Raw genomic sequence first — 12,102 nt, 5'->3', positions numbered from 1 at the left:
TGGATTTATATGAATTTGTTATGGAAAATAAGGGACCTAGGGCAAAAAAAAAGCCTTCAAAATAGTTGTAAGCTTCAATGTGGGCATATATATCATATTTTGAACATATTCCTATTCTGCTCCCAGCATTTCTATTATCAACATTAATTTTTTAAGAAAGGCTGCCCTTTGTCTTTAGCAGAAGAACCCAGAGCCCTTTAGAGTCACAAAGATCAAAATAAACATTAAGCATTTAGGAATAAAACAACCAATAGTTCTGAGTCCTCTTCTTAGAAGAGTACATATTCTTGACAAGTTATATTTCTAGATGAAATTGCTTCTTGACTCTAAGAATCTAGGACTCGCTTTCCAGCCAGCGCCAAGCCATGGGTATCTCTCGGGACAACTGGCACAAGCGCAGTGAGAACTAGGGCAAGAGAAAGCCCTACCACAAGAAGTGAAATATGAGCTGGGACACCCTGCTGCAACACTAAGATTGGACCCCGCCGCATATACACAGTCTGAGTGCAGGGAGGCAACAAGAAGTACCACGTCTTGAGGCTAGATGTGGGCAACTTCTCTTGGGGCTCCGAGTGTTGTACGCGAAAAACAAGGATTATTGATGTTATCTACAATGCATCCAACAATGAACTGGTCCACACCAAGGCCCTAGTAAAAAACTGCATCATGCTCATTGACAGCACACAGTACTGACAGTGGTACAGTCCCGCTGTGCACTGCCCCTGGGCTGCAAGAAGGGGGCCAAGCTGACTCCTGAGGAGGAAGAGATTTTAAGTAAAAAAGATCAAAGAAAATTCTGAAGAAATACGATGAAAGGAAAAAGAATGCCAAAATTCGCAGTCTTCTCAAGGAGCAGTTCCATCAGGGCAAGCTTCTTGCATGCTTGCTTCAAGACCAGGCCAGTGTGGCTGAGCAGATGGCTATGTGCTCGAGGGCAAGGAGCTGGAGTTCTATCTGAGGAAAATCAAGGCCCAGAAATCCCCTTCCCTCCTACCTTAGCTCATGTAATAAAGGTGTTTATTCTAAAAAAGAAAAAACAAAAACAAACTAGGACTCTTAAAAAAAATTTTATTATGGAAACTCTCAAATATTCATTAAAGAAGAGAGAAAAATATAATACATCCTTATGAACCATTTTCAACAGGTATCGGTTCACAGTCAATCTTGTTTCATCTAATGCCCCTACACTCACTTTGTTTGCTGGTATTTTAAAGTAAACCTCACATATCTATCACTTCCCCTGTGAATACTTCAATAATGCAGTAAGATCACTATTCGCCCTTTCTCTTTAATAGAAATGTCAACCAGATTCACGATCGACAATGACAGATTGAAACATGTGTGCAACTGGCGCCAGCCAAGAGCTTTATATGTATCACGCATGCACGAGTCAACTTAGCCTTTTATATATATAAACTTGCTTAATTAGACCTGCTTTCTGATTTAGCTAAACTTTTTCCAGCACAGTGAAGCAACCCAACCTCTCTTTCAGGTAACTGTCAGCAACACAGCAGTAAATATCAACACAAAGTAGATTATTATTGTAGATCACACAGGGAGAACAAGATATTTAACTGCAGCAGTGTTTGACTATATTCTGCGCAGTGAGAAAACCTGAAGTCATTTTCAAGGTCCACCAGTTCTTACTTCTTTTCAGTCAGGTCAAGTTTCTAAACTTTCTAAATCTCTTTTCCAGCTAATGAAAAGAAAATGGGATTCCACCGAGTCTCCTATCTACCTACTCCAGGACTTTTGTGAGGATCAAATGAGATGAGGCATGGGAAAATGCTTCACAGACATTTGGTTACAGTGTTAAGTGTTTCCACCTGGCTATAAAGTGTGTTCCTGGGCTGAAGAAACTACAAGGAGGCTAGTCGTCGCTAAGGAGAGAAAGCCAGGCTTTGCTACATGACGTCATTACCCAAACAGAGGGAAGGACACTTAGCCTATTTGCCCTTTATATATATATAGACTAGAGGCCCAGTGCACGAATTCGTGCACAGGTGGTGTCCGGCCAGCCCAGCCCCAATTGGGGCGGATCAGGGCCGGGCCTGTTGGGAGGAGGAGACAGTAGGAGGTTGGGCAGCCAGCCCACACCGATTGGAGCCCAATCAGGGCTGGGTCGGCTGGGGGAGGGGCTGTGGGTGATTGGCTGGTGGGCCCCACCCCCAATTGGGGTGGGGGGGCTGAATGGGGGCAGGGCTGGCCATGGGGAGGGGCTGTGGGTAGTCTCGCCCCCGAATGGGGTGGGGGAGTTGACTGGGGGTCAGCTGCTGGGAGAGGGGCCGTGGGAGGTTGGCTGGCCAGCCCCATCCCCGATTGGCGTGGGGGAGGGGGGCCGATTGGGGGCAGAGCTAGCTGGGGAGAGGGGCTGTGGGCCCATTGGTGTGGTAGGGGCTGATCGGGGGTGAGGCCAGCTGTGGAGAGGGGCTGTGAGCGGTGGGCTGACTGGCCCCACACCCAAATGGGGTGTGGGGTCTGACTGGGGGCCAGCAGACTTGGTGAGGGGCCATGGGTGGTTGGCCAGCCAGCCCTGCCCCTGATGGGAGTGTGGGGGCTGATCATGGGCGGAGCTGGCAGGGTGGTGGGGGTCCATCGGGGGTGGGGTTGGTCGGCCAACCTCCTGCAGCCCCTCCCCCCGGCCGGCCCCGCCCCCTATTGGGGTAGGGGGGAATCAGGGGCGGGGCCTGCTAGGGGAGGTTGGCCAGCTGGCCTCACCCCTTGATGGGGTGGGAGAGGCTGATCAGGGGTGGGGTGGCTAGGGGAAGGGGCCACGGGAGTTTGGCCAGCCAGCCCCATCCCAATTGGGCCGGTTCACTGGCCACAGTGGGCGTCATAGCGACTGGTCGTTTAGGTCATTAGAGCATACGGTTGCTGGCATTATATATATATAGATTCACCTCAACTAGTCACTGCTCTTGATCCCCAATACACTTCTTTTAATTCATGCCCTCATTTTTCACCTAAATTAGGGTAAAATCTAATTGGTCTCTGTGGGTGTAATCTCCAAACTGTTAGGAGCAAAAATAGAATATTGGAGACTAGCTATGGTTATGGGAAATATTAATCATGCTCTATTAACCATGATTGCCTTGCATTGGTTAAAGAAAGGACACTGGGAGTCAACCTTGGACCTGGGTGTCAACCTTGGAATGTGGTCCATTCTCATACAAGAAGTGCCTATTATCATGGAAAGATTAACAACCTTGTTGCCCAAACAATGGAATCCCACCTCAGCCCACATTGCCTATTCCCCATGTAATCTTTGTTCTACCCTATAAAAGCAGCTGCCTTATGGGGGCCCACAGAGCAGGTTTCTGTGGATGACCTGCTGCTCTCCCATACTGCCGGCATTATTGGAATAAATGCTCATATATGATCCAACCCTGTCTCTGCTGAATTAGCTCAAGTAGTGATAGGCAGCACAGACCCATTGAATGTCCGGTTACAAAACTACAACCAGAAAATCTTACTAAAAATACAAATTGAAACATATCCCTCTCCTAAGCCCCCTCTACAAATCCAAATCACCATATTAAAATTTGCAACTGGTCACCACAGTATTGAAGAAAAAATTCCAAAATTAAAAGCCATTTCTGATCTTCCTCCACCAACAGTTCTCATATTCCAGTCATGCCTAACAACTTGATGTTCCCCCGAATGTATTCCATTTTCACTTCATTTGTCAAAGGTCACCTGTGCTAAGTAGCTTTCTTGGCTTGGCTCTTTCTTCCTGAGGGCTGGGCATGGATGCCCTGTTTTCTCTGACACCTACCTAATCATGTCACTTACTACACTACTGTAATAGTCAACTTGTCAGTACTACAAGCTTCTAAGGACAAAATGTCTCATTTCTGTACCTGTACTGCCTGCCTGACATGGAGAGAGGGCGAAGGGAAAACACGACTGAATATTTGTAAACCTCTGTCTTGAAAACGACCTCAGAATTACTTCTGCTTCTTCCTCCAACCCTTCATCAAATATCTGTTATCCTGTGTAACCGCTGTAGGCGGCAGAACAGCACCAGGTGTCTGACCAGAAAGGGGTCAGACCTATCCTGGGTTCAGCAACCTCGGTACTTGGGTTCTGGCTAGGAAAGAATTCAGAGCCAAGACCCAAATGATAAAAGAACATTTATTGGTAAGTTAGAGGTAGAAGAAGCAATTCCTAAAAGAAACGGACTTAGGAGACAAATTATAGAGGTAAAGGAAGGGCCCTTGGAGGGAAGGCTTGAGCGAACTGGGTCCTACATCCTAAGGGTTTTAAGGGTGGAAATTTTAGGGGACGTTCCAGGGAAAGATCTCAACAGAATATTCAGCAATTTTCCAGGTGTGTCCTTTCAGGGTTGTGGTCTCCATTGATTGAATGCTGGCACCAGGGCAGGGGTCATTATTCAATGCAGTGGTCCTGAGGTCAGCCATGGGGTCACTGGTCTGATTTTGCTGTTTTTCTGCACCTGGAATATTGCTGAGGCCTAGATATTATCTCTAGGGAGGAAAGGTCAGGGGGTCCAAACCTCATGATCAGAGAGATATGCTAGGGGAAGAAAAGTCCCCCTGGGGGTGAGGTCCCACCCTACAACTGTCGGTTGCTAGGCACTTGGGGGCTTTCCATCCTGGTGATCTTCTGTATCTGGCCCATCATCCTTGCTCTGCTCATGTCTGTGTAACTACCTTCCACATAACCACCTCACTAAGTGAATGAATGTCTAGCCTCTTGAACACCTCTTGTGATACGGAAATCACTTAATTCAACACTGACACCAACAAGGCCTCATGCTGAACACACACAAAGATTTCAATAGAAGGAGCTCACAGTTCACAGTCTGTTGACAATTTATCTGACAAGAAGATCAAGCCATGCTGTCATGTGGCTGGACGTTGCTGACTTTCAGATTCTCACAGGTCTCAAGCACCAGGCAGAAAGAATGCTGCTAAAAAGTGAGTATGGGAAGAAGAGCCCTGTACCCAGCAAGAGTAGGCATGCTGGCCTAAGGTTGATGCCCAGTAGTTAACTGGCATCCAGGGTGAGCACATCCAACCAAACAAGAACCAAAGTCCACCAAGACTTCAATCCTAACTAGAATTTTATCAATGTTAAACACTTCACCTTTTAGAAAACAGTTTTTTTAAGAACAATAAAGTGGCAACATTTTCATATAGTTAGCACAGCTGGGAATTTCCTCAAACTCTTTTTGCCTTAGCTTGTATCTTTTTTATTTGAGGTTTTTATTTATTTCAGAAAGAGGAAGGAAGAGGGAGGGAGAAGTAGAAACATTAATGAGAGAGAAACATCTATTGGCTGCCTCCTGCATGCCCGCTATTGGGGATCGAGCCCAAAACCCAGGCAGATGCCCTGACCTGGAATCAAACCGTGACTTCTGATATACAGGTCGACGCTTAACCACTGAGCCATAGCTTGCATCTTCAATGTTTAAGCTCTAGAATTGCCATGTTGTCAGAAGGTAAAGTCTAATGGGACCATTTCTCCCTAATTCCAGGAGAGTCGAAGAGAACAGAGAAAATATGACTAAAGTCAATTATTTTATTGAGGGTGACAAATTACTCAAATGTTAAATGGCTGTAGGCAAAGTAAAGAAACATATTAAAAGTCAGGTGTGCTGGTAAAGGAATCAGAGTACTAAAGGCTCTGCCCAACAAATACTCTGAATCCAGCGTTTCTATATTTCTCCATGCCTCTATTTCTCATGGGCCACTTGCTATTCAAAAGATTCTGGAGACAAAATGAGATAGGATTCTTTTGGTTTTATCAACCAAGAGTCTTCAGATCTTCTCTCAGCCAAGGTATCCAGTGATAATATAATTTATGTTTCAGATTCCTCTGGAGGATTTGAAAGTCTCTTTCGCATTGCATTGCCAAGCTCCCTGCTCTTGATCCTCTTTTCCATGTACTGGAAAATAAAAGGAAGGGGGAGAAAAGAGTAGATTACATTACCATTTATATCAATTAAATAAAATATTTGCAGAAAAATAAATGTTTTTGCTGACAAAACTCTTGTCTTTTATTTCCCTGAATCTGAGACTGAAAACAGTGACTTTAGAGGCTATCTAGTACAAGTTCATTCAATACAGTACAGTATCCACATCCTAACAGATGCTTAAGTCTTTACTGAATTAATTTCCTCCCAAAATATGAATTCAGTAAATATTTAAGACGAATGGGTTTTGTCCCTATTCTCCAGGAGCTCACAATCTAATTATCCAACCTCTGATTGAACACTTCTAGTTATAAGGAGCTATCTACTTAATTATTGTTCGGAATAACTGTTCCAAAGTGTTTTATGTTGAACCAGTAAATGTTCCCAGTAAATTATCCCACTGTCCTCTATTTCTTCTTGCCTGTTATAGTCTTTCAAATATCTGATTACAGATAACCCATTCACAATCTCTTTTGCAGGCTGAATATCACTATTTTCTACAACTGTTCACAGAACATGGCTTCTGTCTTCTAATATCTTCTCTATAAAGCACCTTTTATGAAGTACTTTAATATCAATACTCCTTAAAAAAAGTATCACAACCAGAATTAAATACAGTGCTCCAGAAGTAGTCTGACAGATGTGGACTACAATGGGCCTACTAGTTCTTATGACCTGAACACATTACATTTCTATAAATATTATCAAGAGTAACCGACTCACCCGGCCGGCGTAGCTCAGTGGTTGAGCATCAACCTATGAACTAGGAGGTCACAGTTCGATTCCCAGTCAGGGCATATGCCCAGGTTGTGGACTCAATCCCCAGTGCGGGGTATGCAGGAGGCAGCTGGTCAATGATTCTCCCTCATCATTGATGTTTCTATCTCTCCCTCTCCCTTCCTCTCTGAAATCAATAAACAAAATATATATATATATATATATATATATATATATATATATATTCTTTTTTTTTAAAGAGTAACTGGTTCTTAGCAACCATATTATCCTATTGATTCATATAGAAACTTATAGTCAGCTGGACTTCCCAGGATTTTTTCATCATGAATAGTCATTGAATCAAATCTCCCCAAATTCTATGTTTCTGTAATCAGGTGGATCTAAATGCACTTTAACCTTAAATGTTTTCAACCTAGTATTCTGATCTGGCTAGTAGGTTATAAATAACAGGAAATACAGAGTGTGGCACTTTAAAAAGCATTTATTTAAAGCAGAGAAACTTGAATTTAAGTGTTCTTATATGTATATATATAGAGGCTTATAATATACTAGAGGCCCAGAACATGAAAATTCATGCACTGGAGGGGGGTCCCTCAGCCCAGCCTGCCCCCTTTCACGGTCCGGGAGCCCTCAGGGGCAGGAGGCAAACCGGTGATCAGGGGAAGGCGATGCCTCCATCACACCTCTGCTGCTGCCACTGCCAGCAGCGCAAGCCTCGGCTGCCCTGGTTACCTGAGCCTCGGGCGGCCCTAGGCAGCCCTGGGTGGCTGGGCAGCCGCCATCTGAGGCTTGCCTGGGCCTTGGGCCAGCCCTGGGCGGCTAGAAGGCTGAGGGGACTGGGGTACTCTGGAGGCAGGCGCACGGAGCGGCCAGACCCACCTGGTGGCGGGCCCAGCCATTCCCCGCGCCTGCCGCCCCGGCAGGGCTGAGAGGACTGGGTGCCGCCACCTTGTGGCTGTGGGTGCCACTATCTTTGAGGGCGTGGCAGTGAATTAGCATAATCCCTCCTTATTGGCTGTGGGCAATGCCATCTTTGCGAGGGTGTGACAGTCAATTAGCATATTCCCTCTTTCTTAGATAGGATATACTAATACAGACATATTTTAAAGGTGAATGTGAATACCTAGGCAGAGGGGAGAAAACTGAGTATATGTGAACTGTTGGACATCAAAATCTTTTAGGAAACAGAGATATGGAAAGAGGTCACAGAAACAAATGATTAGCGACAGAGTTAACCAAGTACTTGATTGGATCCCCTCCCCTGACTCCTGGTGTGGAGATTCCTGATGTTGAGTTACTTTATCTTCTGGTCCAGTAACCTCAAACATAAGGAGTTGGGTTAGATAACCTTTAAGAAGTTTTCTAAGTCTAAAGTTTTGATTGAAGCGTTCTAACATATCTCCTGGAGTGATAGTTTTCAAACTTTTTTTTTCTTCCCCATCAAAGGGCCTCTTCAAATTATAGGTGAAGAACCAGGTCCCTTTAACGAAAACCATTCCTTTTACCTGCCATACATTAATTTTCCTCTTAAGATTGTTAAGGGAAAAGTGTGTTTTATTGCTTTAAAAAATTTAAGGGTCCTGGCTGGCGTGGCTCAGTGGTTGGGTGTCAACCTATGAACCAGGAGGTCACAGTTCGATTCCTAGTTGGGGAGCATGCCTGGCCTTCAGGCTCGATCCCTAGTGTGGAGCATGTGAGCGGGGGGCGGGGAGACAGCCAATAGGTGATTCTCTCTCCTCACAGGTGTTTCTGTCTCTCTCTTCCTCTCCCTGAGATCAAAATATCTATATCTATATCTATATCTATATCTATATATATATATAGATATAGATATAGATATAGATATAAATAAATTTAGGGGGGAAAAAAGCCTCCAGAACATGGATAGATAGATATATGCTCTGAGAAAAATGCTTGATATTTTTAATCACATGTTGCCTCCGACAATTAGGCTGGGAGGAGGGTCTTAAGAGTAAGTCTTCTGAAGATAATACTTTGTAGCAAACCAATAAAATAAGCATAGAGCAAATTAAAATATAGTTTATATTAAAATATATGTTAAGATTATTTCCAAAGGGAGTTAAAATGGCCCCTGAATAAAAGAAGAGAGAAAAGGATGAATATGTTATTCACAAAACTCTACTGAATAACACAGATAGAATGGAAGGTCAATTAACCAAAAACCAAACAAAACACAGGTAAGAGGGACAAAAGAGGATGCTACAGGGCCTTCCTTCCCCCAGCTGCTGGCTGGGGCCTTCCTTCATTTCGTGCCGCCCCCTGGTGGTCAGCACATGTCATAGCGTGTGGTCAAACTCCCAAGGGGACAATTTACAGATTAGCCTTTTATTATAGGCTAATGGGGGGGAAAGATCAAAGATACAGAAAATTGGAAGGCGGATTTTTAGTAGTTATAGATTTTTAAAGGTTCTAGACATAAAATATCTGATGTACAAAACAAAAATGACACTAAATTTATTTTCAAAGATTTAAAACGCACTTTGCTTGGTTAGTAGTGCCTGTAAAAAAAACAATGAATTAGGTATTTTGACTATGTGCCCAAGTTCAAATCTTAGCCTAAAATTGGGTTCAGAAAATTAGTCTTTCCAAACAAGTCAAACTAGATCCCTATGGTTTATATATGCCATAATTATAAAGAAATTCAAAAATTTAAAGTTGTCAAGAGCCTAAGTCCAGCCTCACCATGTTATAAAGGAAACTGAGGTCCAGAGAGTTTTAGTTACCTGCTGTAGCCAATAGCTGACTGACATGTCTTTTTTGTTAAAAAGAGATTCAATTTCCCAAACTTTTAAAAAATTAAACAAAGAAAATTATAGATCAAATTCCAATGAAGAGAATCCTCTTTTGCCATTGCATCTTTTTCTTTCAATTACAGTTTATATTCAATATTATTTTTTATTAGTTTCAGGTATATAGCATAGTGGTTAAACAATCATATAGTGTACAAAGTCAACTTTCCAAACTTTAAAATTCATCCAGAGGAATTACAAGGATTATAAAAAGGAAGTTGTTTCATTTATATGCATGCCAAACAACAGCGGTATTCTAAAATTGTCCCCAGAAGAGGCTTCCATTTCTGCCCCAGGTTATAGATATACATATAAAGTCTGTTTTACTCTGTTATACTAAAACTAGAGGCCCAATGCATGAAATTTGTGCACAGGGGTGTATATCCCTCAGCCCAGCCTGCACCCTCTCCAATCTGGGACCCCTTGAGGGATGTCCGACTGCCCGTTTAGGCCCGATCCCAGTAGGGATCCCAACTGCTCGCCTGCCTGCCTTCCTGATTGCCCCTAACCACTTCTGCCTGCCAGCCTGATCATCCCCTAATCACTCCCCTGCCAGCCTGATTGATGCCTAACTGCTCCCCTGCCAGCCTGTTTGCCCCTAACTGCCCTCCCCTGCAGGCTGGTCCCCCCTAACTGCCCTCCCCTGCAGGCCTGGTCCCCCCCAACTGCCCTCCCCTGCAGGCCAGGTTGCCCCCAACTTCCCTCCTCTGCTGGCCTGGTCACCCCTAACTGCCCTCCCCTGTAGGCTTGATCCCCCCCCCAACTGCCTTCCCTTGTAGGCCTGGTCCCTCCCAACTGCCCTCCCATGCTGGCCATCTTGTGGCGGCCATCTTGTGTCCACATGGGAGCAGCCATCTTGTGGGTTGGAATGATGGTCAATTTGCATATTACTCTTTTATTAGATAGGATAGAGGCCTGGTACACGGGTGGGGGCCAGCTGGTTTGCCCTGAAGGGTGTCCCGGATCAGGGTGGGGGTTCCCTTGGGGTGTGGGACGGCCTGGGCGAGGGGCCTGTGGTGGTTTGCAGGCTGGCCACGCCCCCCAGTGACCCAAGCAGAGGCCCGGGGATCTGGGATTTATTTATCTTCTATAATTAAAACTTTGTAGCCTTGAGTGGAGCCAAGCCTCCTGCTTGCTCTGTGGCTACAGGCATTTTTGTTGGGATTTATGTATCTTCTATAATTGAAACTTTGTAGCCCAGGCCAGGGCTGCGGAAGCTTGGCTTCCTCCATCACCATGGGCAACTCAACTCCTGCTCTCTCCAGCTCTGTGGCTGCCACCATTTTTGTTGGGATTTATTTGTCTTCTATAATTGAAACTTTGTAGCCTTGAGTGGAGGCCTGGGCTGGCCAGAGTGTGCAAAAAGCTTGGCTTCCTCCATTGCCGGGAAACCCAAGCCTCCTGCGCATTCCGTGGCCGCAGCCATCTTAGTTGGGTTGATTTGCATACTCACTCCTGATTGGCTGGTGGGCGTGGCTGGTGGGTGTAGCAGAGTAATGGTTAATTTGTATATTACTCTTTTATTAGATAGGATTGGGGAGGAGTTAATAACAGCAGTAATATATAATACTGTTTTAAAATGTTTTGTTCTATTGTTGAACGATTTCCATCCTTTTGACACTTTTCTTACCTCATTCTTCAAGCATTTTCTCATCTCCCGATCAAAATCATTGCAATGACCAAAAAATTTCAGAATGCTGTGCTAAAAGGAAGAAAAGGGGTAAAATTTTCATCCCATAATATGCTATGTTCTCTGGCACATAGAATTTAAGTGCTTATTCTTAGAGCATGGGTTTAATGTGTCACCTTGTTAATAATCAAATAATTAAATCCCAAGTATAAAATATACAAATAAACAGGTTTATCCTGGCCTTTCTAAAAAAGAGGGATAAATGCTGTATAGTTAGAAATAAAAAATAAAAAAACTTTTCCTTGATAAATGGGAAGTCTATTTACTTGCCAAAATCTCATAGTGACGGTGTGTAAACCATTTTATTTCCTAATACCTCCTTCTTTAAAGGCATGTTAAAATCACAGCATAATCCATTCTCCATTACAGGGAGCAATGTAAAAGAGCAGTGTGGCCATATTAATACAATGAATTTCCTTCACTAGCAAACACGCTGTCCTGTAGAAGAGCTACTAAATAAATGTTTGGTGCCAAAGTCATTTCCTCATTTGACTCCATTCAAAATGTTATCAAATCTGAAACACATAACAGTTATTAGATGGCCTATATGGGCCACATAAATAAGCCACTAATTCACAATACATATAAGGAAATCTGTGTCTGAAGTTCAGTCTGCTTGGTTTGGAAAGCAAAAATAAATATCTCCTAGTGAATTCAAGTCCTATAACTATTATCATGGCAAAAAGTATGTTCCAAAGCAGATTAAGATGAAGACTGAAGTCAAGAAGCTGAATTTTAGTAGGGCCATATCTAGTGTGTTTGCATGTCACAATTTTTAAGAGTAGATTGGAGAGCATGGTGATTTCCTATAATAATGCCATAAATGCTGAACTTGTAGTTGTAATAATAAGGACATCTTTTCCTTTTCTTTCTAATTAAGACTTTCATGAAAACCAGGCAACTCATAATTAGTAAGCTATGCCTCA

The 12,102-nt window shown here is 43.6% G+C and overlaps 1 protein-coding gene and 1 pseudogene across 9 annotated transcripts in view; one reads left to right on the top strand and one right to left on the bottom strand.

Annotated features, from left to right (window-relative positions):
* Positions 1-365: 365 nt before the first annotated feature.
* On the top strand, positions 366-999 carry LOC308236003 (small ribosomal subunit protein eS8-like; annotated as a pseudogene). The gene has a single exon. The product of its transcript is annotated as a small ribosomal subunit protein eS8-like (transcript).
* Positions 1,000-5,530: 4,531 nt separating this feature from the next.
* The window catches only part of LOC308236213 (COX assembly mitochondrial protein 2 homolog), an 86,643-nt gene continuing 80,071 nt past the window's right edge, over positions 5,531-12,102 (bottom strand). For all 8 annotated transcript variants that reach the window (XM_080645632.1, XM_080645634.1, XM_080645636.1 and 5 more), the window contains 2 exons: positions 11,117-11,188; positions 5,531-5,911 (listed from right to left, as the gene is read on the bottom strand). In XM_080645632.1, the coding sequence (XP_080501758.1) occupies positions 5,825-5,911; positions 11,117-11,188 (159 nt within the window). In that variant the 3' untranslated portion in view covers positions 5,531-5,824. The remainder of the gene's footprint in view (positions 5,912-11,116; positions 11,189-12,102) is intronic.

The sequence above is a fragment of the Plecotus auritus genome (assembly GCF_963455305.1).
Source record: "Plecotus auritus genome assembly, chromosome: 10".
Taxonomy (NCBI): domain Eukaryota; kingdom Metazoa; phylum Chordata; class Mammalia; order Chiroptera; family Vespertilionidae; genus Plecotus; species Plecotus auritus.
This window is presented reverse-complemented; position numbering and strand designations above follow the sequence as displayed.